Raw genomic sequence first — 27,624 nt, forward strand, 5'->3', positions numbered from 1 at the left:
TACTATTTAGACTGCTTTATTTAGGTCTATAAAGTTAACTGAAAAGGAAAAATAAAATTCATCGGAGAGGACCAGAGGCTCTTTTGTGGAATTTGCCTTTCTGTTTCAATAGACTTCTCAGTTGATTAATAGTTTACAGCACCATTACATGGCTGTTGCTACTCAGAAAGAAATATTCAAAGTTGCACGACATGTAAATCAATAGTACTATGAAGTGTATATCAGTTGAACCGAAAATCTGATTTAAAACCATGATCGATGTAAAATTACATTGGAATGCATTTATTTTTCAAGGAACAAGATTGTATATTTAGAAAAAAAACGCTTAGTTTTGTTTTCAAAGTATATTGAAGAATGATGAACAGTAAAGTAACCTTCCATTCAATTGTCTGCTCCAAATATGTGCATGTAAATTGATGTAAACTCACAAAATATTTTTATCTGTGTACAACAATCCTACTGACATTAAGAATCCTGGCTTGTATGTCCAGTGCCCTATGCATTGGACCGCCAACTCAGTCCTCTTAAGGCTACTATCAAAATGTGATTTCATTCCGTATTCAATCGCCAAACATTTTCCGAAATCATAAACAAAGTAAGCATTTCCTTAATGATTTACTAACTCTTTTATCTGAACGTGATTGATTAGCCTTGAGGTGATCTAAGCAACGAATTGTTTGCGTGAATCTCGATACCAACTAAACGATTGTGAAATACTTTTTTTTGTTGCTTGACACGACATCCTGGATTATTTATAAAACCTGAAAACAAACGTCCCCAACACGAGGCTAACCAAAAATATCGTGCCACGGTGTGACGTCATGCTTCCGGCCAGTCTAGCGCCACTTCCCACCTTGTAACGACGTAAAACACCTACCGATTCGAACTGCCTCACTCCTGCTTCGGACAGTTAACGAAGTAACCGGGGGCCCGGTTGGTCGCCATGACCATGGTTGTTGTCCTACAGTCGGGTGACGCACCGGTCGAATGACGTCACTAACTAGACGCCAGTGCCAAAGATATGTTGGTGGTGTTCTCTAACTGTTTTCGGATAGCAACCGCCAATAGGAACGCGGTAATTAGGACGAATTTTTGTTACAGTCGATCGTATCTGTCATAGTGAGGTAATTTATTTAATGGCGCAGCGACACGTACCAGAAAGGTTATTAATTTTAGACAAAACTCAGATGGGTGATTGTCGCGCAATAACCATTACCTGGTAATGGTAGCCAAAGGTAAATACGGACATCGATTTGTGGGGTCTCATCATTTATGCTATTCAGTTCTGGGAGAGACTGGGAAGTAGGCAACACAGAAACTGAGCAATGCTCTGGTTCGTTTTTGTGAATGAAAGAGAAGCGCCCCCCCCCCCCCCCTGTGGGGAGGTAAATTTTCATTGTTATGGAAATCACGAGAGCGAGAGAGAGAGAGAGAGTGAAAGTGAGTATTGGGCAATTTTTCCCAGTTTGCCAGAGAGCCGGAGATTTGGCCGGAAGATTTACTGAAAAACGAGTGTTGCATCATCAGTTTCGTCGGTGTCTGGATTGGATTTTTTGGTTGATATTGAAGTGAGCAAACTTTCGGAAATTCTAGTAATGTTCCGGCAATTGGACAATTTTTAAAGTACGCTTTTCCATTATTGTGTCATGAAATTTTGCTCTGGATAATAATCACATGTGAATTCAGGATAAGATAACTTACAACAATTCACTCAGATCTGTTATGTACTAGCAGGTGGTCAAAATACATTATATTCTGAGTGCATGAACAATGCAATGACTAGACATTGAAATGATAAGATAGAATTTTCGATGGTTGTACGATAGGGTCAAGTTTCCCTAACAATTTCAGTTTTAATTAATTTAAAAAAAATTTCAAGGCCGTTTTTGATGGCCTTTTTCCTTAAAAAAAATAGAAACCATAAAAACCGGCCGAAACGTCGGGCAGTTTAACAAATACATCGTCTGCCTAATATATTAGACTGAGAAAGTCACAAATAAAAACTACTAGCTCTACTTCCTATCGTTGAAAACATAACGTAATTTAAAACATGAGCGAAAACGATTCGAATATGGGAACCTTGATAAACTGCTATATAGCTGTGTAGTCTGAGTAGTCGCATATCGGAATATTCCTTGTTTTACTTTATTGAACGCGTACGAGTCTAACCTCAAATTTGGTAAAAACCCATGCATCAGAGAGAAGAGTGTAGTTCATGAAATTTTAAATCATTTCATGCTTTTGACACTAAAAAGAAAAAAAAAATCTATTCTTATAGTCGCGTTCTATTTAAGTTAACAAGTCAAAAAATATTTCACGCCAAAAACAAATTTAGCTGAATTTGACAAAAAAAACACAAATATCAAATATCTATTCTGAAGGAATTGTCAATAAATGGCATTGTATACAATTGCTTACATTCCAAAATTGGCGGAAAAATAGCAAAGTTATTTCATTCAAATAGGTTCTGTCTACATGGCGCACTCTGTAATTTTATTAAAATGGTTTCCGGTACTATTTTTCATTTTGATTCAAATACTGAATCTAGCGTTTGATGCTAATATAATATGTGCTTTTTTAAAATGAAGAAGTAGCAGATACGACAACTGGAAATCATTGAAAAAAGCAATTTTAAATATCGCTTTTAATATCAGCTTCTGAATAAATATCTTGCAGAAAGAATTAGAGATGTGATTTGATTTTATCTTTTAGTTTTTCGCGTTTTTTTCAACTCTTGAAACATCATTGAGCCTATTTTGTTTAATTTTCTTAAATTCTTCTTCGAAACTGTAGTCATTTTTGTACAACTAATAGCTACAATGATTTAAAGATGAACGATACAATTCTACAAAATCCTGAGTTTAATTTGCATGTTTGAATATCTCACGAACGGCTACGACTAGGAGGCATGTCAAAGCAAAAGTTTAGGTATTACCGGAGCTAATATCTGTCACTATCAACTAGCAACATTGTACGATAAAGTTTGGATAGCTTATGTCACTGGACAGTTGCCAACCAGGCTCTACAAATTACCATGTATTGAGTGTCGAAGAGCCGGTATGCCAAACCTGGAATTCTCTCGATGTTTCACTCGTCAGAACGCTCATTGATTGCCTCTTTGAGTTTTTTGCTTCAACAGGGAATAGAAGGATGAGAGAGAAAACCAAAAAGAGTCGCCTCTCTTTGACTGAGTATACTTCTACTTGGTAATAGAACTATCGAGTATCTCATTTGACTGTCACTTTCACAGTACAGGCTACAGTTGACGATGATTATTCCTGGTCGGGGCTTGAACATTCGATAACTGATTAGTAAGACTAATGCCCTATTCATTGAACCACCAACTCGGGATAAGTCACTATGGTCGAATTTCGCACCAACTCAAACAAATGTTGGCAGCATCCTTTTAGATTTTAGTGAATCTATCCGGACATGTGAACTTTGTCGCAAAAAGCCACTTTTCACATTTTTGCCTTTCTCATATAGAGGGATAAAGCAATCACTTGAAAAACCGACTAGTAAAAATTGGCCCGGAGTCTCAAGTATCATATACCATTCGACTCAGTTCATCGAGCTGAGCAATATCTGTGTGCGTGAGTATGTGTGTCAAATGATCTCACTAGGTTTTCTCGGAGATGCCTAAACCGATTTTGACAAACTTTGATTCAAATGAAAGGTCTTCTGGTCCCATACGGAATTCCTGAATTTCATCCGGATCCGACGTCCGGTTTCGGAGTTATGTGGTATATATATACCAAAATGGATCTCACTCACTTTTCTCAGCAATGGTTTGGCCCACAAATCACCCACAAAGCTCATTTTTGCAGGATTTTTAAACGTTTGACAACAATCATTTGAAAGTATTGGTAAAAAAAATTAAGCTCTTTTCAAAAGACAGTGACTTTTTGTGACAAAGACTACATGTCCAGAAAGATTTATCAAAATCTGAGAGAGTGCTGCCAACTCCAGATACGGATTGGTTTGAAATTCGTATTGGCAAATTTGTTAAATTACTCTTATGTTCAAATCGTAACTTGAAGTATTGCAAATGCCTTTAAGAGGGCGTAGGGTCTAAAAGAATTCATCATTTTTGCGATTTTTTTTTCAGAATTATCGTTCAAAAAAAAATTAATTCAAATGTTTGGTAAGACAAAAAGCATCATTATAACAACATTTTGTAGTTTTTTCGTGGAAAAATATTGAGAAATAAGTCGGTGAAAAGGTATTTTTGAGGACGCTTTCAAAAAATCATGATTTGCGGTGTCCACTGTATCTCAGCGCTAACTAATCAGAAGAGAACAAATCAAAGCAGTATAGTTAGAGGAGAAGTTTTTCTAGACCCCAACGTTTCTGTTTGATTTTTTAATTCTTTTTTAAAGTTTTTGGTGGTTGTTCATCCGAAAAAATCCGCCATTTTGAAACTGTAAAACCTCCCAAAAGTACCGAACATCGAAAAGGAAAACGTTGGGGTCTGGTTTTTTATATGAAGAAAGTGTGCACAATTTGAAAAAAAATTGTGCAGTAGTTTTTGAATGACGATGGACACGGACTTTCAAAACCTGCTTTCAACAAAACGCGTTTAAAGCTTTTTGTCAATGGAAACAAGGAAGCCCGTAGGATTTAATATTTTCAAAAAATCATATTTATTTTTAATTTATTATAATGAAACATTTCAAGAATCTTTTGCCATGACTCAACCATTTTCTACAAACTCAGATTCATACGAGAAGTGCCTCCAAACAGAGTTCCTGAATTACGTCTGGATCCGACTTCTGGTTCCTGAGCTACAGGATGATATTTCAAACAAAATAAAATAGTGTAACTCATTTTTCTCATAGAAGGCGATCTAAGATTCAAAAGAAAAGTGATTTTCGAACATTTTGAATCAAATGTAAACTATACAACTCCTCAAGTGACTTTAACTGATTTCGGCTAAACTGATTTTGAATTCCGGTTCCAGTATCCAATCGTTTTCTCAAAAAATTGAATTTCAAAAACAAAAATTTAATTAAAGGATTTATGGTCCCATGCAAAATTAATGAATTTTATCCGATTCTGGAATTTCAGGGTGATGAGTTTTTAAAATTCAAGCCGATATAGAAGATGACAATTCTGAAAAGCCATACGAGTCGTTTTGGGTTATGCTGGTTCCTGAATACCGGCTCTGAAAGTACCGTAAATAACTGTAAACTCTAAACTGAAACTTTCTTCGACATCTCATGGAATGTTCAATCGATTGTCACACGTTTAGATTCAAATTCGATCCGATTTGCAGCTTCGACATTACTGGGTATTGAGTGATTAAAATCACAAATTGCCGCTTAAAACGACAGTAATTATAATAATGTCATGAGAACAAAAACACCAAAGAATAATCATGCCAAAAACTCATGCGGATTGATAAAAAAAAGGTATCATCTCGCTGCTAGGTGGATTAAACACGTTTTTAGTTGTATAATTTGTTTACAACTTCTTGGACACGATTTTCGTAAAATGTACGGTTTCATAGTTACAATGATTTGAAGAGTGTGCATTCAAAAATGGACTAGCGCTTTCCAAAAATCAGTCTTAAACCGAACTGTGGAAAATTAATGGTTTGCTATATAAGTGTACAAAGATTCGTTCAAACAAAGTTTCATTCAAATCGATCCTCCTTCGGTCACTTTTTCTGGTATCACACACCGAATTATTTGATGAATATCGGTATAGTTTTACTGACTTTCAAACAGCTTAACATTCAGTTATCAGTTCAGTAAAAGTTTCATTTGCTGAACGATCGGTAGAGTTACACTGAACTTCGATCATGACATGTTCATCAATCCTTACCGACGTTCGGCGAAATTTGCGAAACAATTCTCAAATATATTATCGTCCTAATCTGTGAAGTATTACTGTTTTCTTTTGGTAATTTTTTTGGATATCTATGAAAGGAAGGAGCAATTTTTTTTTAAATCAAAATATATTTTCTTCAAATAAATTCATTTAATTATGCGGGATTAATGATGGTTTACACTTAATTTCCAAAAAACAATTTATACAATTATATTGATCGTATATCTTTGTTTGGTTGTCATCGTTAGCGTTCCAACTTCAGTAGAAAAGCATTTAGTTAACGTGCTGAAATAAAAAGCAGTAAAAAGCTTTATGAATATATTAACCCAAAGAAAACTTACCGTCAGGAATCGATATTCTCAATTTTTGCATATTAATCAATTGGCACCACAATGTATTTTCTATAAATATCGAACTTTTCACATTTTCACTTTCGAAAAAGATGTTTTTGGCAGATCTGGTTGGTTGGTTGGTGAAATTCATCATTATTTTTAATGGGAGCGGGTCACTTCACCGAAAGTCGTTTTGCATACAAATCTGTAACCGCCTCGATTGCCCGGTCTACTCAAAGCTAGGTTTCTTTGCTTTAGTTAGGTCCGAACGAGCCGTAGCGAGGTCGGACAGCACACGAATCAAATCGATTTGGCAAAGCCGCATTAGATATTTTTTCACTTAGTAAACGGAAAATACCACATACATTTGCCTGGTAGATACACCTATGCAATTGCTTTGACGCTTAGTGGCTAATAGTCAACAAGGAAGGGAATTTCGGCGAAATGACTTTCGGCGAAATGGCTCATTCGGCGAAATGTCGTTCGGCGAAATGACCCTGATCCATTTTTTATTACTGTACTGAGAATTTAAAAGCAGAGTTTAGAAGAGAAGACATTTCGGAGTTCACAGACCGTGTCAGTAAATGTTTCGTAACTTTTACGTAGAATTTGTTGATATTAAGTAGTTCTTCGACAGATGACCGTAAGTTGGGCAATTTCTACGTTACGTTCAGTAAAAATAATATCTTCAGATTGTAACCGCACATTTTTTGAAGTATGAACGGTTGGTAGAAAAAAAAATTTCATCGAATTAAAAAATTGCGTTATTTTGTAAATCGATTTTAAATTTTTGAAATCGACAAAAATGTTTTGCGGAAAATCACTAGCACAGCACGTTTTGAGATCGTCTAGCAATCGTTTCTGGAAAAATAAAGTATAAATAGTGGCTTTTTGTGACAAAGTCTAAATTTCCAGAAAGTTTAATTAAAATCTGAGAAAGTGCTGCCAACTCCAGTTAACAATAACAAGTTTAAAATTAAAACATTAGTAGAGAATAAGCAGAGATTCGTTTGCCTTTCTCTATATAAAGGTCATAGAATTTGCTGGAAGAAATGACTTCCGAACGGAGTCTCACAGATCCATAGTGTTATATACCATTCGGCTCAACTCGACGAGATCTGAAAATGTTCGTGTGTGTATGTATGTGTCTGCACCGATTTCGAGTTTGTATTCTGATTCTTTAAAAAGCATTCGACCGATTTTAGCGTTGTACAATGAAGGTATTTTTTACCGAATTTTCAACAACTGAACGTTCGGTAAACAATTCAGTAGTTTAATTGCTAACTGATAGTTCGGAAATAAAAATTTTGTTGAGCTTAAGAGCATTTGAGACCGCTCGTGTGTTGCTACTCTGTTATTGATCAGAACCAATTAAGCGTACAAAATCTTTTTCTGAAACAACTTGCTTGGGAATAGCATGTAGTTTCACATTGTGTAAACTGCATTGATCCTTGCATGCTGATCAATACCGACGCCAGCCACGTTCCAATGCAAATCTACTTGGGAAGGGAGGATTGTTAGTTCAATGCATGTTGCTACTAGAAACCACGGAATCCTCTGCATTTTCACATGCCTCACCGGAAGGGGGTTGTTTGTTAGTAAACTATTGAAGATTATCATGGGTTTATTGTTCTGGGTAGTCGGCTACCGAGAAAACGTTGCAATTTTATCGCGTTTCGTAGTAATATGTGCTTCCTACTAAAACACAGAATTTCTTTCGAAACTAAGGAAAAATATAATAAGATTGTAAACATGAAAAGTGAAAATATCTCCAAATAACGATCTCACCAGTATCCTGCTTCTTCTATTCGCATTGCTGTAAACAACCACTACTGAAAAATTAAAATAAAATAAACACTTGCGGATGGGTTTGCTGTGGACCAATTTAAGATTTTCAGCTTCAATCACATGATTGACTTGTAAATTTTCACGCATTCCATATAAATCTGATAACACCGACAGTGATATGCAGACGGCGCTTCGATCGGTCGTTTAGTTTGTGCGGTAAATTCGCATCGGTTGATGTCGTTTCATTTTGGGTGGTGAAATCGCAGTTACCGTCGTTTGATTTTTTTTTAGTTTCACGAATCAGCAATATTGCGTCGAGTCAGAAAATTTTTCCGATGCAGCACGACTGGGAATCAAACCCAGACAGACTGCGTGAAAGGAATCGCTATAACCGTCCCCCTGCCTTTATAGTTGATAATTTTCAATATAATTAAACTTTCGATGCAACATTGAATCACTAAATATCGACTCTCTTCTTGAAACTGGCGCTTCGCTACTCTGCTGGCCTCAGACACTGATTATTCAGAACAACAAGACGCCAAAAACGGGACAAACAATCAATAAGATACCCGGCAACCAATATTATAATTTCCTGGTTCTTACTCTTACCATCGTCTAATGAGGTCTGTCAAAACAGAAGCGTGAAAAAAGTTATCCAGTTCCTGTTTTATGGCGCAATGAAACTCATTTCAGTCGACTGTGCGCGTTTTTTTTTTCTGATGCCACTTGCCGGTTTCTCCACAAGGGATCAAATTTCTCCCATTGACACCTGCGTCACGAAACATCAACATCGTTGAGGAGATTTGAGCAACCACTTCTCGCTCTTTCGATTTTCGACCCCGCGCGAGCTGCGGCCGCTCGCTCAATTTCCCATCCCATCAGCCAAAATAGTCATTCCGCACACAAACACATACACAAAAACGCCAAACCTGCGAGTTGCGAGCGGTGCTGGCAACAGTCGTCGCGACGCATTCATCGGTTTCGGTCGAACTTTCCGCTTGTGGCGTCCAGAAGCCTTTTTTGTCATTACTGGGACCAATACACCGCTGCTGCAGCTGCTATTGTTGTTGATTTGTTTGCAGGAAAAGTGAGAAAATTGATCAACTTTTCATCCCCATTCACGGAGTGCCTGGCAGAAGAAAACGTCATCCAGTGGAAATTTTGTTGTGATAGAAGATTGTAACCAACTGGTGACTACTTTGACTACCGAACGGAACCGTGGCTACCGTGGCTTTCACCGTGACAATAACCGACGCCATCGCCGGAACATTGGTTGATCGTTTCCCACAGTTTCTGGTCTGGTGTTGTTTGAAAAGTTTTGCGCCGAAGTTTTTCCAAACAAAAAGTGAAGAAACGCTGCGCTCAAACTCAACGTTGCCATAAAAAAAGAAGTGAAAATCTATTTATAAAATAATTTCCAATTTGCGCGAGAGTTTTTCCACGCTTTTCCGCTCTGAGGCCGTACCACCGTAGTTCGGTGCTGATGTTTTTGCTGGCTGGTGGTCGGTTCGACCAGGAAATGAAGTGTTTGGGTGTTCGACGAAGGCATCATCCTAAGTTTGGATGGACCGGCGAATGGCGCGGGCTGAGGATATCGTGAAAACTCTGTCTGAAATTGCATTGCGATTTGGGGTGGAAAGAAAATTCGCAAATGCGCTTAGGCGATTACATGAATTTCGTATTACGGAGGCGGAAAACAATGATCGGCGGTTTTTCGAGTGGTACAGCCGTAAGTGGAGAAGAAGAATTGAGCCTATCCCGGAATAAATCTATAATTAATTGGTTGTACGCCAATCGGTCAGCCGGATAGTGGATAGTGGCTGATAAGAGCGAGTTGGTTTTGAGGCTGTATCAATAGTTTCAGAGGGAACAAAAGTTTTATGATGTTTAACTATTGATAGTAGAAGTTTTATAATCTATTGGCACTTGAAATGCGACACGAGAGTGTTTTCTTTTTGTAAATATTTTTTGATAAGAGTAAAAATACTTTTTTCCGTCATCTAAACAAGGAAGTGATAGATTCTCTTTCAGTTACAGTGTTTTTTTTATGTTCAGGAAATTGTTGGATGAAACTGTTAAAATAGAGCTACTATTTAATATCAGAACATTTCTGAACATTCTCAGGATTGACCGCAATAGGCTTAATAATTATAATGTCATTCTGATGGATCAATTTTTTGTAGGTTAAGCCACGAGTTATAGCAAACACTAGTTGAAAATTGTGGCTCGAAACTAAAAATCCTTTGTGAGAAAATGCTCCAATGAAAGTACTTAAAATTATCCGCTTTCTGGAATGACAATATGAATTGATTGTTAAACCCAGCGACAAAGACAGCGAAATCCGAAGGCTGAAGTTTTAATTACAAGCCAGTTGTCGTTTGTTCGAGTCCCGACCAGGAGAGGATTCTTAGTGTCGAGAGGATCGTAGCATCTGATACGAAGCACGTTGCAAAGGAATACTCATATCCCTCGGAAGAAAAGCTAGGTTCTCAACGATTTAATTGGTACTGCAATTACTCACTATTTAACAACGGGATAGAATTGCGAGCAATTAGGTTGATTGAGTTGTTTTTCTTTAAAATTTATTCCGCTTGCTAGAAAATAAATCTTGCCTACATCGTTAGGCTTTTACGATAACAATAACGATTCAAAAGGGTTTGTTAAATACTAACGAATCGTGACTGAAAAGTACAATTGCAAGAGGAGTTGCATTAATTGCATCTTAAATTACAAGGACCAATCCTTCCGAAGGATTGGCATTGATCCTTTTGGTAATGGTAGAATCTAAAAGTTCTTCAAATTCATTTACCGATTGGAAGTTTATCAAAATATTTACTGATCCATTCAAGCGATAGTATTCCTTTATTCCAGTATCCAACGAAATACTTACTCGAAAAAGACTGATGAACTTAATAGCAAGAATAGATATTTGCGAAAAAGTTACTCCATTAACGGATCTCGATTCCGTACATTTCACCTATTCGAAGAGATCGTATTGTCAATTGAAACACTGTTCCAGTCTGTTTTTCATTAGAATTCAACTATGTTCATGGTGACTCAGATGTCATAACGAACAGTATTATGAAACCGATTCGTTTCCGCCTTCTGACATATCGTAGGGTAATGTAAATCGATGTGTTTAATGAATTTTCAGTATAGGACAATGATGTTTAAAATTTTTATTTCGTCGTTTTGTTATATTAATATTTAAAAGAGAAAGTTTGCACACTGAGCTGATAGTAGATAGACTTAACATATCAAAATTAACTGCTACAAACATTTCAAAGCTTAACGTGGAATACTTCGTGCATACCTAACGCTCGTATCCATACTGTATTTTATAGGATTGTACTGTATTTCGGATCCAAATACTGCGTACTATTTTATACCCATAAATTTATTGTATTTCAATTTGTACCGTATTTTCCTATTGAAATGTGCGGTATTTTGCACATCAAAAAATAAATATAGAGTTTTAAATTATTAAAGCCGCAACACAAAACGTCAGAACGAACAGTAACAACACGTAACGAATATGAATATATGCCAACAATAAATAGATCTTTCCTTTTCATCATTATTCATTCTTTCTCAGAGTGCGTCACGACAATTTTGCTAAATTTTCTTGATTTTAATAAAAGAAAAATGTCTTCACTAAAAAGAAAGAGCATAGTAAAATCATTATCAAAAATATACGTTTCTCATGAAAAAATGTTTTGTGCAAAAGGTGTTTGATTATTAAAGAAGGGAAATAATAAAAAAAACTATCGAGAATATGAAAATAAATCATCTGATACTTATTTACTTATGTTTTCTATTCACTATTGCCTTACTGCAAAATGTACTGTTTTTTTTTAAGTCGATGTACTGTGTTTTCTTAATTTTTACGCAAAATGTACTATTTTTCCTCACAATTTTCAACCAGTGTGTTATGCATACCAAATACTGCGATCGAAACTTTTATTCCTCTTGATTCTAGATGTAATAAATTAAGACAAAGACATCTTACCAAATGCCGTCTAGAGGACGGTCATTTCGCCGAATAAATTCATGCAATTCAAAAAAATTGCTTAAAATTGTGATATAAAATTTTTAATATTTTTCAACCTGTGATTTCGGAACCAAAAGTTATATCCGAATGAAATTCTAAAGCATTGTATGGGACCATAAGGCCTTTGATTTGAACCTAAGTTCGTAAAATTTCGGCCACGCTATATCTGAGGAAAGTGAGTAAGTAATCAGCTTCGGCGGAGGTTCTCGTTTCGTTGTTTTTTGGCGTATACGAAATTGAACAAAGCACGCTGTGTGCATCGTATGTAAAGGCGTGTTGTGTTTTCTTCTGCCGTGCCAGCACGTACCGATGTGTACCGGCTTTGTTTCGTCCTTTTATATGGCGGTTTGAAAGCGTTGACACTCATCGCCCTGTAATTTTGCAGTAGTTATTGAGACAATATGAGCTTTTATTGTAAAAATCGGTTCAAGCATCGCTGAGAAATCGAAGTGAGTTCTACTTTTGGAGTTTTTCTTCGCCACTTCCGGTGTTTTCGAAACAGTAAATGAGAGACCAGTATTGCTGAATTAAGCCCACAAACAAATAAGTCCTGCAAACTAGGACAATTTGTTAGTTAGTTTTATGAGATTTCTTCCCGTTTTTGCCATCGTTTGTGGAAAAATACTAATAAATTGAAGATTTTCCACTTATCGCGCTCTAGTTCCGAACCCAAAAGTCGGAACCGGATTAAACGCTCCAAAAATTTTTAAATAATTTCAATACCTTTCGTTTGAGTCTTAGTTTGTGAAAATCGGTGAAACCATTTGCGAGAAAATTGAGTACCCATTATTTTCTTATTTTCACATATTACCTTATAACTCCGGAACCAGAAGTTAGATCCAAATGAAGTTCGATAGCAGGATTTGAGACCATAAAACGTTTCAATTGAATCTAAGTTTGTTAAAATCGGTTCAGCTATCTCTGAAAAAAGTGAGCGCACATTTTTTTCACTTTTCTTGGAGCATATCACCCTATATCTCCGGAATCGGAAGTCGAATCGGAATAAAATTCAATAGCAGGCAATGGGACCATACGAATTGAATTTCATTTGAATATGAGTTTGTGGAAATCGGTTTAGCCGTCTCTGAGGAGAGTGAGTGCATATTTGTATTTCATATATACACATGTCTGTTTGTATCACGCACATTTACTTAACTCGTCGAGCTGAATCGTATGGTATATGACATTCGGCCTTCCAGGCTTCGGAAAAGGGTCGATTTTCACAGTGATTGCATATCTTTTCTATATTCTAGAAAGGCAAAAAGACATAATTAAGATGTACTGTTTCCCAGTCCATAGATAATCAAAATTAAATTGGATTTGTCAATTTATATGGAATTTATTTATATATAAATTATGATAAAAACATTTTTTGTGTTGTACATTGTGAAAATTATGATTGTTTTTTCTCTTAATCAAAGAGAAGGCAAATGATATACAAATACAGGTAAAATACACAATTTTAAACTCATTAACATACGACCAAACTGTGTTACATAATAATTATCTTAGATATAATCAGTTTCACTAGATACAAATGTTTGATATAAAATCTTGATGTTTTAACAACTATTAGTAATGAACTTATATCAAATTGAGATACACAGAAAAAAATTATGAATTTTACATGTGACATAAACCTTCGAACGATATAATTCATAACTACTTGACTCTTTAAAAGACGCATTCGAACAGAATTTTACAAGCTCCAAATGTAATTTTCACTCGGTTACCAACTACCGTTGTATGGATTTATATGTATCATTTATTCAACAAGCACATATGTGTTTCTGTGGTTCAGTCGATTAACCGATGTGCTTTGTGATATAATGTTCCTCGGTTCAAGTCCCGTCGTTGCTATCGATCTTTTGTTTTTCATTTCATTCGAGTTCAAGCCATGCAGTATTCAAATCACACAATTTCACATGTTCTTGAATATAAATTTGTGTGAAATACGACGCTCTTGTTATGTGCATCTTATAAGATGTAAAATCACAAGATTTTTCGAACTGTGTAGGTTTTGTGAAGTTTAAAATATCACAAATTGATAAAACTTCGATAATCACATCTGATCGGGATACGGGCAAGCTAGTGATTGAAACAAAGTAATACCACAATTTAACTGGTGCTGCAATTACCAAATATTTAAAAATGGAATAAAGTTGCGAATAATTAGGCTAGATGGGGAATAGGATAAAGTTGCGAACAAGCACGCTAGCTTGGTAATACTTTTAGATTGCAGTGGCAGTCTTTAGTTGGATTAAAATATTGCATCAAGGAGCAAACTTTTCTACGGATTGGAATTAAATTATGAATTGATTGCACTTTTATAAATTCTTCTACTGATCAAAAGCTTATCAACGAATTTTTTGATCCATTTGAGTGATAGTTTTTCTTCTTTTCAGTATCCAACGAAATTCAGAATGAAAATCTGTTTGAATTCACGTAGTGATGGGATGATGCTTATCACATAACACTCATATTTTCATAAGCATTACTAGAGGATTCTTAAAAAAAAAGGTTTTTTTCTAATTTTGAACGAAAATAAGAAAGTTTACTTGGGCTTAAAATAGCATAACATTTTCAAATCGTAATCAATTTGAGGCCAACTTTAGATGAAATTTTTTGTTGCATTGTCGCTTTAAGTAATGGTTCGAAATTTTAAAAACACTTCACCCTGCAGTCCTGGAACTGGAAGTCGGATTTGGGGCAAACTGCAATTGCAGTTTATGGAACCATAAGACCATTTCACATTTGAGCCTGAATTTGTGTCACGCTAAACGCTATTGAATGGTTCTGAGATTGGACGTTTTATGTCAAAATAGCCATAGATTGTTAAAATCCGCTATTATTTCTTAGTTTTTGGAAACATAATCGTTCGAACATGACATATGTATTAGAAAGATGGCATTTTAAATTCAAAACAATTACATATTTATATTGATTTATACTTTTTGCAGCAATAATTGCTGGAAGAACACAACTTTTTGAACCCTTATACCATTCGAAGAAGGTTCATCGAGATAAGCAAATTTATGTGTGAAAATTAATTGTGTGTGAAAAATAAATAGATGCCTTAACTGATTTCTGCAAACTTAGACTTATATGAACAGACCTATGATTCCATATAAGGTTTCCGAATTTCATTTGGATCCGACTTCTGGTTCTGGAACTACAGGATGATATATGTAATTAAATTAAAATAATGCTCCTCGGTGGCTGAACCGATTTCGTCGATCTAACGTTCAAATAAAAGGTCTTAAGGTTCCATAAAAACTTCTTGTTTTTTAAACAGAACCGACTTCCGGTTCAGGAGATACAAGATGATTGATGTAAAAATTTCATATAAATTTATCGGGTTCACAGATTTGAGAGTCGACGACCAAATAAATTTTTTTTCAGTTTTTCCGGTATTCGATTTTCGATCCAGGAAGGTACCCAAACATTTTATATGGAACGCACTACGATTTCTCTAAGATCTAAACTAATGAAATGGTTTACAATCTGCTAGGTGAATTTAACTGACTTCAGCTACACCGATTTCCGAATTTCGTGTTCGAAAGTATCAGGAATAGAGAGGCCAAAACGAATTTAACAAAAATTCAAATTAAAATAAACTTATGGTCCCACATAAAGTTGGTGAATCCGACTTCCAATTTTGAAATTACAGGGTGATGAGCTTTTAAAATTCAAGACGAGGTTACCAAAAAATTTTCAAAATTGGGCTTAAAACTTTTTCAGTTTATTCGTTACACTAATTCATGGACATACGAACTATTTTTGGTTATGCTTGTCTCTGAATAGCGCTTCTGCAAGTACCCTAAATACAGGGTCCGGCACTCGAAGTGTAACCAACTTCAGACCTTCGAGCCTGGCGTCAAGGTCAATGCGACATATTATCGGGAAAGTATTCTGGAGGTTGCTTTGAAGCCGTGGGCAGACAAACATTTCGGTGGCAGACCATGGACGTTTCAGCAGGACTCGGCACCGTCTCACAAAGCTCGAGTGAACCAAGAATGGCTGAAAAACAACGTTCCGAACTTCATCACGTCCACACAATGGCTCTCGAATTCACCAGATGCGAATCCAATGGATTATTCTCTTTGGGCCATTTTGGAGAGCAAAGTCCGAACTAAAAGATACACCAGTCTCGAGGCGCTGAAAAAAGTTATTGTCCGCGAGTGGGCCAAAATACACCTGCAAGTCACATTCGGGCAGCTTGCGATTCGTTTTTTGACCGTCTCAAGGCCATAGTCAAGGCAAAAGGTGGTCATATCGAGCAAAAGTGAATTGATTCTGAATTTTGTATTATTTTTACACATTTTGTACTTTGAATTAAGTAAAAGTAATTTTCCAAACTGAATTTATGGCCTTTTTAATTGGTTACACTTCGAGTGCCGGACCCTGTAACGACAAAACACTAAAGAGGAACTCATTTCCACATCTCATGAAATGCTCAATCAAATGTTACACGTTTAGATTAAGAATTTAATGGTTTTATACAATTTCTATTTTTAATTCGTCTTGCAACTCCAAAATTTTAATTACAATTCATCAAAAACGACAGCCATCAAATTAATTTCATGAAAACTACACACAACGAAGAATATTCAAGCGAAAAACACATGCTGATTGATTAAAACGGTATCCTATCACTGCTAGGTGGATTAAACACGTTCTATTACATACACACACTCACTTTTTTTTGAACCGACGTGGTTTTTACAATGATTGGATAACCTTACTTTATGAGAAAGGTTAAAACACTGAGAATCACGTCAGGGAAATGGAAATAAGCGAGAAAAGTTCCTTGGAAACTGAACCTGAGTCTAAAAATTTTCATATTGATCCAGTACTATGTGAATGTACGACCACCTTTGAAGCGTTTATACCACTCGTATGCCTGTGTTTTTCCTAGACACGATTCACCAAAAGCCTTTTCTAACATTTTCAACGTTTCGGAACACTTAAATCCATTTGCAACACAAAATTTGATGCACGCACGTTGTTTTAAATGTTCATCCATTATAAAAATCGCCACACGAAAATTTTTCAACTTCTTTGTATAGACGCCAAACAAAAACTAATCGTACGATATGCGTCAAAATTTGACAGAATGTGTATAAAAGTGTTGCCAACGTTGAGAGAATAAAAGTTTACCGATTGGACAAGCGCGGGAATTTTAAAATGAAAATTCCGGTTCTTTTTTGATCATATGGTATATGCTAGAAAAACATCTTGTTGTTGTTGTTTTCATTAAAAAGTAAATTTCAAACCCCATTTTTTTCATTCACAATATTACAAACTACTCTGTACAACCTCTTACAAAATAGAAAAAAATTCGTGTCGATTGGATCAACAGTTTTATTTTTATCGTGTGAACGAACGGTAGGCTGAAGAATGGCTGAGCGAGAGTAAATTCAAAGGACAATATCTTCGAAAATATTCAAAATACGACAACATATCCAGTAAAACAACAAATGAAAAATTTCATGGAGCGTCTCCCTTAAGTAATAATAAATTTGTACAGTGAGGGAGGGAAAAACCGAACACGGCATCGGAATGTAGAAGAATGAAGGTTTATTTTCGTGTAGTATTTTTCCATCATGGACCACTGTAGTGTCGCTCACCACGTTTCAATTTATAACTCGTACGACTGATTCTTTAAAAACGAGTTATGAATGAAAACCCAGTGAGCGATATTCCAGTGCTTCATGATGGAAAACTACAAGACGAAAATAAACCTTCATTCTTCTACTTTCCGATGCCGTGTTCGGTTTCTCCTTCCCTTGTTTGGATCCCGTGTAACAGGAGAACAAAATGTGTCAGCTTCCTTCACGCAACCCTGCACTTTAAATGTCGCTAAATTTTCTCCTTTGGTATCTTTCTCGAACAAAAATATATAACCATCATCGACTTAAGATGCATAGTCTCAGCTACTGGACAGTTTGACGAAAGAGAGCTAGTCACACATGTCAGAATATCACTTCTGCTTCCTTTTGAATTTTTTATTTGAAGAATGTATTCAACGTTCGAAGAATTAATAAGCTAGATAAGGTTTTTCAAGGATTTGCAAAAATTTTAAGTGTTGAGAGTTGTAATCAGCAAGGTAATAATGATTTATGTCGTTTTCGCTTAAGAAAACTGAAACTAACCCAGGGTAGTTTCATCAAACAAACACTTTTCACGAAACTGTGTTGGTTTCGCACTTAGCAACGGGGATTTGAGCAAACCTGATATGAAAATCAGGTTCGAAACTGACTCGATTTTCTGTTCAACAACGTTGAAACTAGGTTCAAAACTAGCTTCAAGCAATCAGTTGGAGAGTAGTTAGTGTGGCATCAAACGAAAACGTCATTAAATTTTACATGCTGAGGTTTGGCAGCACTGGTACGATTCAGGCAAACCGTTTCGAAATTAAATTACAAATTACTTCCTAGAACAAGACTCGGTTCAGTTCTGCGATTCATAATCCAAATTTTAATTTTACTCAAAAGAGTTTTTCTATTGATTGACTGCGGTTTGAGCAGAATCGATTGTTTCGACCCGAAATTACTGACTGACCACCAGCTCGAACCGGTGAAACCAAATTTGAATGGACAAGTTTGCCACAATCATTCGCTTTCGGAGTTTCTTCGAGAGTAAATTGGTTATTCAAGCAGTCCGTAAAATCATGTGATTGCGTGTTGCCTGTGTCCGGCGTCGGCACCGCACCTTCGGGGAGTGGAGAAAGTCGTGAAAAGCGAAGAAAAACTACTTATCGAACTCGCGGAATTGGGGTGTGAGATTGCCAGCACGGTGGCTCATTTGACGATTTTCTTTTTTTGTTTTCGATCGGTCGTTTCCTGCAGAGTTGAATAATAGCGAGTCAGTGATCAGTGATTTTGGAACAGTTCGCGAATTTGTGCAAGAAAAGAAAAATAAGCAACAAAATAATAACATCCAAACTGGTGCATTTGTTGGATAATCGTCACCAATAGATCGAAGATTTGTGCAACGTGGAAGTGAAAATTTGAAAGTGCTTAAAATGACACAGATGGTAGCGATGGAATCGATTGATCTGAGTGACACAGCAGTGACAATTCCACCGGAGCTACCCGAGGAACAAATTCACATCGAAACGCCAGAAGAAAGGTGACTGTCACTATCTTTGTAGCCCCGTATTGCAATTATTTTCTTAGCTCTAGGTTCCGATTTGATATCGAAAGAATCCTTATTCAGCCGTTATGACCGTGGGAAGACCGCTCTCCGAAGGCCGACAAATCGATGGCGCCTGTAGTCTGTTTTGATTCCTTGGAGGTCACAACCAGCGCGTGAATCTTTTCAACACCAATTCAGTCGGATTATGCTCCGCTGGCCACATACGGATTCTACTTTGCACAACCGTGCTTCCGGTTTTGACGTCATAAATCTTCAATCCTCAAACAGTCCTACTGTTGTACGTCCGAGTTGTTGTGATTATTTTCTAAAGTATGACTTTGTACTAAAACAGGAAAACGATTTTTTCCTTATTTGGAGCCGCGGTATGTTGTTTGTGTCCACCAACCACCCCTTCCCGGCACGTGTTGAGTTTCTTTGTAATTCGACTACGAAGTATAGTGTGCTCATCGGGAGGGCATTGCGTGTTTGTGGTTGCACTGCTCTCCAACTCACCTCCCAATCACCGCGGCAATCGAAGCGGGACGAATCGATTATTCCCGCACTCTTAGTTTAAACATTGAAGTTCAGATATGCTCAGCACGGTAAATCAATTAAACGCGGGAGCTCATTGTGGGGGTGCATTATTCAGCTTCGAACAAAGGTTCGACAAATTGAAATTTCTTTGTCAATTTTAGCCTCCAATCATTATTACCCACATGTAGTCGTACGCTTTGTTATGATGTTTGGAAAATTGACGCTTAGTCACTGAAATTAGTGCTATGAAAAATAAAATTTCTTCTTATTTCTCCAATCGCAACCATTATACGGAAGCTTTCTTTCATTGACATTCCCATTTAACTTGGCTCTAGAAGAACCCTGCCAAGAATGTTGGAAACCACTTCAACCGACGGAGAAAATAGGTCACCATTGAAATTGATTATTAAATTTATTTTCGTAGCGGTTTGGTTGCACACGTTGCCAAACAAATTTGAATTATCGATAATTTTCTGAAGTATCCGTTCGGTGATTCTTGCTTTCTTCATTGTAAGGGTTCCCACGGAAAGAGCGGTTAGCGGCAGTTTCCAAATTACGTTCCACCATTTTAATGCTATTGAAGATCTCCGTGGTTTTGAGAATACAGGGAATGGGATTTATAATGATTGCTAATTAATAAGAACAAGGCAATTGTAGAATAACTACTGCAGAGGCACAAATCGTCGATAAGCATTAGGAACGTGTCATCTGAGTCATTGTGTTTTAATTTCTTTAGAATTTTGTATGGCCTTACGGGAATTTTTAACACTTTTCTAATAACGAAAAAAAAATTGATTTCTGCGTAACTTGAAAAAAAAGCTATTGCTTAAGGGCTGAGGCCAGTAGGTCGCGTATAAGTTTTGAACCACCCACGGTTCTCGCTCTGCGTATTACATTTCTCTCCATGCTCTCTCGCATATGTGCCAGGGCTTGTAAATTGAGGCAACGAATATTAACAAAAGAGTTTTACTCTCACACACACATTCGTACGTTAGGTAAAATTCACAGCGCAACCCAAGCAAGGAGAACTGCTTCGTACGTTCATTAGTTCATGAAGATGTGCGCCAGTTGATGAGTATACTTCATGAGGTTTGATAAACGGTTCTCTTATTGGAGATGCCTATGAGAAAACTAGATTCAGAACTTCTGAAATAACATTGCTTTTTGTGTTTCTAGGATATATATAAGGGTGGGACAAAATACTGATTTCAGCCCCACTAAATTTTTCGAGTTCCTTTTGGGTCCCATAAGCAGCATGCAAAATTTTAGCTGGATCGGAGAAACTATATTTTCCCGCCCGAGGTTTAAAGTTTGTATGGGAATTAGTATGGAGAAATTCACTTTTTACAAAAAAATCACCTACAGATCAACCTATGAGTTCTAAAAATCAATGCGTATGTCATTTTTGTAGGAAATTCAACAAGGAAGAAAACCTTCGAAGACTCCAAAACAATCCGACATTTGTAGAAATATTTTTTAAAGGAAAAACGAAACAAGGTCCGAACGATGGCTTATTCTTTAATATATCTAGCACCACTGCTCCTAATAATGGTAATATGATTTAGCTTTCTTTTATTATGCTATAACGGTTGGCCTGAGTTGTTTGATGTCTTGACGATTGTTACTCAGGTTAGAATGAAGAGTCTTTTTCAGTGACAAACCATGCTCCAAACCTTACTGTAAAGACACAAATATTTATCTAAATTATGATTTTGTTTGCATAAAATAGTATCGTCTGATTCTTCTAAACTATAAGAGATAGAGAGTTTCTATAATCGCCGAAGTTATTGGATTTGAGTTTTTCTTAAATATTGTAGAAGACTCCAAAAACTATTTCTTCAAATTAAAAAGTTAGACTTTTTTGTGTCCTTACAGTGAGTTTTGGAACATGGCTTGTCACTTAAAAATAATTTTCATAATAGACTGAGAAACTTTTGTGAAGACATCAAACAACGCAAATCTACCTTTATAGCATAATAAAAGAAAGCAAAATCATATTACCACCACTAGCAGCAGTGATGCTAGATATATTAAGGAGTGAGCTATTGTTCGGACTTTGTGTCGGTTTTCCTTTGATAACTTTTTCTACAAATGTCGGATTGTTTAGCGGTCTTTGAAGGTTTTCCCTTTAGATAAATTTCCTACGAAAATCACACATGCACTGATTTGGTTGATCTCCAGCCGATTTTTTTTTGTAAAAAGTGAATTTCTCCATACTAAATCCCATAAAAACTGTAAACCTCGGGCGCGAAAATATAGTTTCTCAGATCAAGCTAAAATTTTCCACGGTACTTATGGGACCCAAAAGAAACACGAAAAGTTTGGTGGAGCTGAAATCAATACTTTGTCCCACCCTAATATATATACAGTATAACCTTCCAAGAAACAAATTGATCGTTTTGAAAACGGGCTCAAATACACAAATTTATGCTATACAATGTCTGAAATATTTTCGAAATATAATCAAACTTGGTCTTGGAGTACAAACGTTATACTCAAAAATGATTTCTGCATGCCTACACTAAAAAAAAAACACCGTAAATATTGCCTGTATGACTTCGCTTTGCATCTTGTAGCACGCCGTGAAGCAAAGTTATTCATTCTCGTACTGTACTAACGAGAGCGAACCCTTCATTTCATTGCATTGCCATGGATTGCTTAGTTCATGTGTTAACTGAGACTGACAGCACACGTAATTTACCAAGCAAGGGAACTGGTCTGCTCAGTAGCATATACTCTCACGCATCCAGTTTCTCTCTAATATAAGTCTCTCATTCAGTTATGTCAAGCAAAGTTTTCCCATGCGGGTGCTTTTTGTTGCTTCGTTCGTTTGAGGATTTACAATACAAACCCAGACACACTGGAATCTAAATTTACGCGCAGAGCCGGGGGTGAGTAAATTAAATTTCGCATAAATTAAATAAAACATCGCGTTATTTCCAATTTTTGGCGTAAAACAGGTTTTTCAAATTTCATTTGATTTTAGTGTAAATAACATGAACAATCCTACTACGTCCGTTACTTTAGCATCTGATGACCTATCGAATATGTTCTGAGACTATGAAAATGCTTAAGAGATGTTCCACGATCCAAGAACTACTTGGAGTATTGTCCTTAGGGACTACACTGTGTCACAGGAAGAACTACAACGTCTAATACATTTTTTGTTTGTGGTTCATACTTTTAGAGCTACACATTGCTTACTTGTCTATTTATAGTTGTTCCAGGTAGGTTCCCAGTCGTCCAAGAACTTCAGTGAAAACAGGTCTTAAAACTTATACGACTATTCAACAGTCTATGGATAACTTTTGAATGCTGATCAAAGTCGTAGAGCTACATACTGCTTATTTGTGTATTATCAAAGTCGTCCAAGAACTTCAGATCTTAAGGCCTGAACACCGGGTAGCTTTTGGATGGCCTAGCGAAATCACAATTGTCCTATAGATCGCATGTGGCATCACGAAAATGAACCGAGAACGATACGTTCGTTAGTGCACTTTGTTACACTGGTAAATCTTATGGCCTGAATTCCAGGTAGTTTTTGGATGGCCTAGCGAAATCACAATTGTCCTATTGATCGCATGTGGTGTCCTAGAGAAATCACAATTGTTCTATTGATCGCATGTGGCATCACGAATATAAACCGAGAACGACAAATTTGTTAATGCTCTTTAATATACTGGTAGATCTTAAGGACTGAACTCCAGCTAGTTTTAGGATGGTCTAGAGCAATCACAATTGTCCTATTGATTGCATGTGGTGTCACGAGAACGATAAGTTCGTTAATACACTTTGTTACACCGGTAGATCTTAAGGACTGAACTCCAGCTAGTTTTAGGATGGTCTAGAGCAATCACAATTGTCCTATTGATTGCATGTGGTGTCACGAATATGGACCGAGAATGATAAGTTCGTTTATGCACTTTGTTACACTGGTAGATATTAAGGACTGAACTCTAGGTAGTTTTTGGATGGCCTAGTGAAATCACCATTATCCTATTGATTGCATGTGGTATCACGAATATAGACCGAGAACGATAAGGTCGTTAATGCACTTTGTTACACTGGTAGGTTTAAAGATCTTAAATCCAGGAAGTTTTTAGACGGATCATCGGTTACGTTGGTAGACCTAAGGGCCTTTTTCGAGGAGGAGGTAGATGCTGTAGAAATGAAATAATTATCCAGCAAAATGTTGACAGAGCATTTCTGAGATTTTTACTTCACTTGCAGGATAACTCGCTGGAAGAGCATTTCTAATTCCGTTTTCAACAATTTAGCTAACGTTCCTGGTCAAATGAAGAGAATTTTTGTTTTGTATTTTGCTGTCTTTGTTCTCAGCCAAGTGACAGCATTCGAATACAGCAATTACCTGAATGATTATGACAAAATCGATAGATATGTTGGTTAAATTAACAAATTTTCGTTGAAACAACCAGGACGTGAACCAAATATTGCAATACTGTAACTTTGTGATCTCCGAATGATTATTACCATTAGGACATCGTTTGCTTCCGAAATGCTGTGATTTTTTTGTACGAAAAATTGTAAAACTGTACTTGTAATTGTGGTAATAAAAACACTTAATAATTCTAAGACGAGTAATATTGATTCAACGTAGTTTCCTTGGTTTGTATTTGTTATTCACATTTACCCGTAAATGCGTTATCCGAACAAATATCAATCCAACTCTCGCTTCCCAATAACAAATCTTCAACAAAAATATCTTTTATTGAAGAGATACCGTCATACCTCGGCGTTCCATAGTCATGATGCCAACATAAATTATCTGCCATTGCCACCATCGCCCAGGGCACTTGTTGGATGCGGTTGTGCAAATTATTGAGATTTCTGTCCGTGTGTTCCACTCATGAGAAGGTCACTCGAAACAGTGCACGAGTGCATGCGGCATTTGTATGTAGGGGAACATATTTTTTTCAAAGCTGAATTCGATTTTCAGCCTTCAGAAATATTGTCAGAAACAAGCATTAAACTGTTTATCAAATAAAACGAACTTTTGACAATAAGTTTGACTACTGTTATGACTAATACAACCTGATAATCACCCCAACATCACACCATAATCGATTATTTTCGACGGACCAACAAAATAATCCCAAAGCTCAATTAACGGTACTTCGTGAAAATCCATTTGGCAAACGCAAACATAAATTAGCACCCGCCCGGACCAAACGGATGTTTGCCCTCACATTATGAGAATGAAATCCGTCGCTCGGTCAAAAAAAATAATAAAACAAAAAGAAATAAACCAAACTTCGTTCATATATTGTGCCATTAAGGTACCATTCCAAAAGGTTATTCGATTACCTTGACTAGGAGGCCGAGGACAGACAGCGGGTTTAACCTGTTCGGACTGACTATGTGTCTGTGAAGTACTGACTCGTCACGTTCTTCCATACTTTATAAATTTGTTTAATCAGTCGATTGAAATTAAAAATTCATGTCCGTTCTAAGGACATCGGCCTACTTTCCTCCAGTCGATATTTGCTTTACGTGTACATTGTCTAGGTTGAACTACATCGATATCGTGCACGAGAAGATGAGAAGTGTTCGCACGCAACACTGTACATCGGAAATGTTGAGTTCCTGGTGGTGAACTAGTTTTAAATCGATTCCCAACAGAATGCGATGGGTTCGCCAGTGGGGCTTGCCATACCGGGTATCAATATTTCATCGGCCCTCTGACCCCTCCGCTTTCAGGTGTCATTTCGTTGGGTTAATGCTTCTGTGGCACGGAATTCACCATCCGACTATCGATCTCATTGGTAAAATGATATTGGTTTGATTAGCACATTGTGCTGCGGGGAATTATTTGCGTACATCCGCGGCAGTGTACTTTTTTTGATTCTGTTTTTTTGCTAGGTGGGAATATGGGCATTTTTGGGTTTTACCCTTTTTTTCGATCAATAATTTGTTTGAAGAACGGTAGAAGAGCGAAATCAGATACTGAAATTATACTGATGCTGAATTTACAATCAAACATATAATCAATAAACGATTGTTGCCAATTATTTGCTGTCATAGTTTGGCAACAGTAGAAGTGAGTAAACTTTGTGAGAAAGAAAATTCCAAAGCGATAAAATATTTTCCGAAATCCCAAATTCCATTCCGAAACGAATGAATTGATCTTAGCAGCTTACGAAGTACAAGAAAACATTCTAATGTCGTTTTCGCTTGAGAAAACTGAAACTGACCCAGGGTAGTTTCACCAAACAAACACTTTTAACGAAACTGTGTTGGTTTCGCACTTAGCAACGGGGGCTTGAGCAAACCTGATATAAAAACCAGGGTCGAAACTGACTCGTTTTTCAGTTCAACAACATCAAAACTAGGTTCGAAACTGGCTTCAAACAAACAGTTTGACAGCAGTTAGAGTGGAAACTGGGTTAGGTTTGGCATCAAGCGAAAACGACATAAGCAGTTGTTTTTGAAGGCTAACTAAAAGTAAGTTGGAACCAGGGTTGCCACATTAAAATCTGTATTTTCTGGAAAAAAATCTGCAAATCTGTATCGAGGAATGAAAATCCGCAATGAAAATCTGTATATTGAAATGATATAAATTTGAAGCACAACGTAAAAAAAAGTCATTAGTATCCGAATTTCGCTCAGAACTTTTTTTCGTCTGACTTTTATAATGTTTTAGTTGAAAATATGTTGAAACTGATTTTTGCAATAAAGCGTTTCGGAATGATAATTTAATTAAAATTAATGAAATTTCAATCTGACATATACAGCTTCACCTCCTTATAATAATCAGTAATTAGTCAATCTTTCCTTCTAACTACTGTACATGTCCATCATCCAGGACCGTGCGCAGGGAGGGGGGACTGTTGAAGATTTTTCAACAGTGAATTCCATGAACAATAGAGTACTTCTTATGTAAAAGTGCAAATAACTTGACTTTTCATTCAAATTTTTGCACCTTCCTCACCGTTTGAGCCCCCCTCATTTCTTGAATCCCCACCCCCCTTGAACCCCTCCCCCCTTGAACCCCTCCCCCGTTTGACCCCTCCCTTGAATGATTCCTGCACACGGGCCTGCCATCACCTATCCTTCATCGGAAGAAATTTTAGAGAACATAAATAACTATGCTGTAGTAATTGAAAGAATAAGTAAATCTAGAAAACTGTAATTAACAGATGCGATTAGTAGTGGTGTTAACCGTTCTTGTTATCCTTTTTTATTTAATTTTCATTCTCTTTTCAATACCACTACACAATCAGGATAATAATTTTACTACGTTTCTAATCTTCACTATTATTCAATATATTTTAACTCGATCATTATTGAGTTTTCAATAAACACATTAAAAAATCTGTAAACTGTATGTACAGAATTTTGGTCGCAAATTTATCTGAAAAATACAGATTAATCTATATGTAGTGGCAAAACTTGGTTGGAGCTTCCAATTTGGAACGCCCGAATCGATTCTTTGACAGTGTTCGGAAAAAAAACTATTTTTGCCTTTCTCCTATAGAAAGGTTATGCCAACACTGTGATAACCGACTTTTGAACTGAAGCCCGAGGGCCGAGTATCATATACCATTCGACTCAGTTCGTCGAGTACGCAAAATGTCTGTATGTGTGTGTGCCTGTGTATGTATGTATCATTTTTTGTACTAATTTTTCTCGGGGATGGCCGAACGGATTTCCATTGAAATGAAAAGCTTGGATTCAAATGAAAGGTTTTGTAGTTCTATACAAAGCTCCTGCACTTTATTCGAATCTGACTTCCGGTTCCGGAATTACAGGGTGACATGTGCAAAAATAATAAAAATAAGTTCATTAACTTTTCTCAGAGACGGCAGAATCGATTCTCACAAACCTTGGATTGAAATGAAATGTATAATTGTACCATGAAAAGTTCTTGAACTATATTTTGATCCGACTTCCGGATTCGGAATTACAGGGTGATAAGTGCAAAAGTTT

General features: G+C 36.6%; 1 protein-coding gene across 12 annotated transcripts in view; it reads left to right on the forward strand.

The window, feature by feature from the left end:
* Nucleotides 1-27,624, forward strand: part of LOC131435325 (protein GDAP2 homolog) — a 215,121-nt gene that overhangs the window by 144,182 nt on the left and 43,315 nt on the right. Inside the window, exons 1-2 of one of the 12 annotated variants that reach the window (XM_058603083.1) lie at nt 8,898-9,039; nt 18,855-19,137. The exons of 9 other annotated variants lie outside the window; for them this stretch is intronic. In XM_058603083.1, the coding sequence (XP_058459066.1) occupies nt 19,031-19,137 (107 nt within the window). In that variant the 5' untranslated portion in view covers nt 8,898-9,039; nt 18,855-19,030. Of the gene's footprint in view, nt 1-8,897; nt 9,344-18,854; nt 19,138-27,624 lie in introns of those variants that run through there. 2 more of the 12 variants (XM_058603081.1, XM_058603082.1) reach the window with 2 other exon arrangements.

Source organism: Malaya genurostris, chromosome 3, assembly GCF_030247185.1.
Source record: "Malaya genurostris strain Urasoe2022 chromosome 3, Malgen_1.1, whole genome shotgun sequence".
Taxonomy (NCBI): domain Eukaryota; kingdom Metazoa; phylum Arthropoda; class Insecta; order Diptera; family Culicidae; genus Malaya; species Malaya genurostris.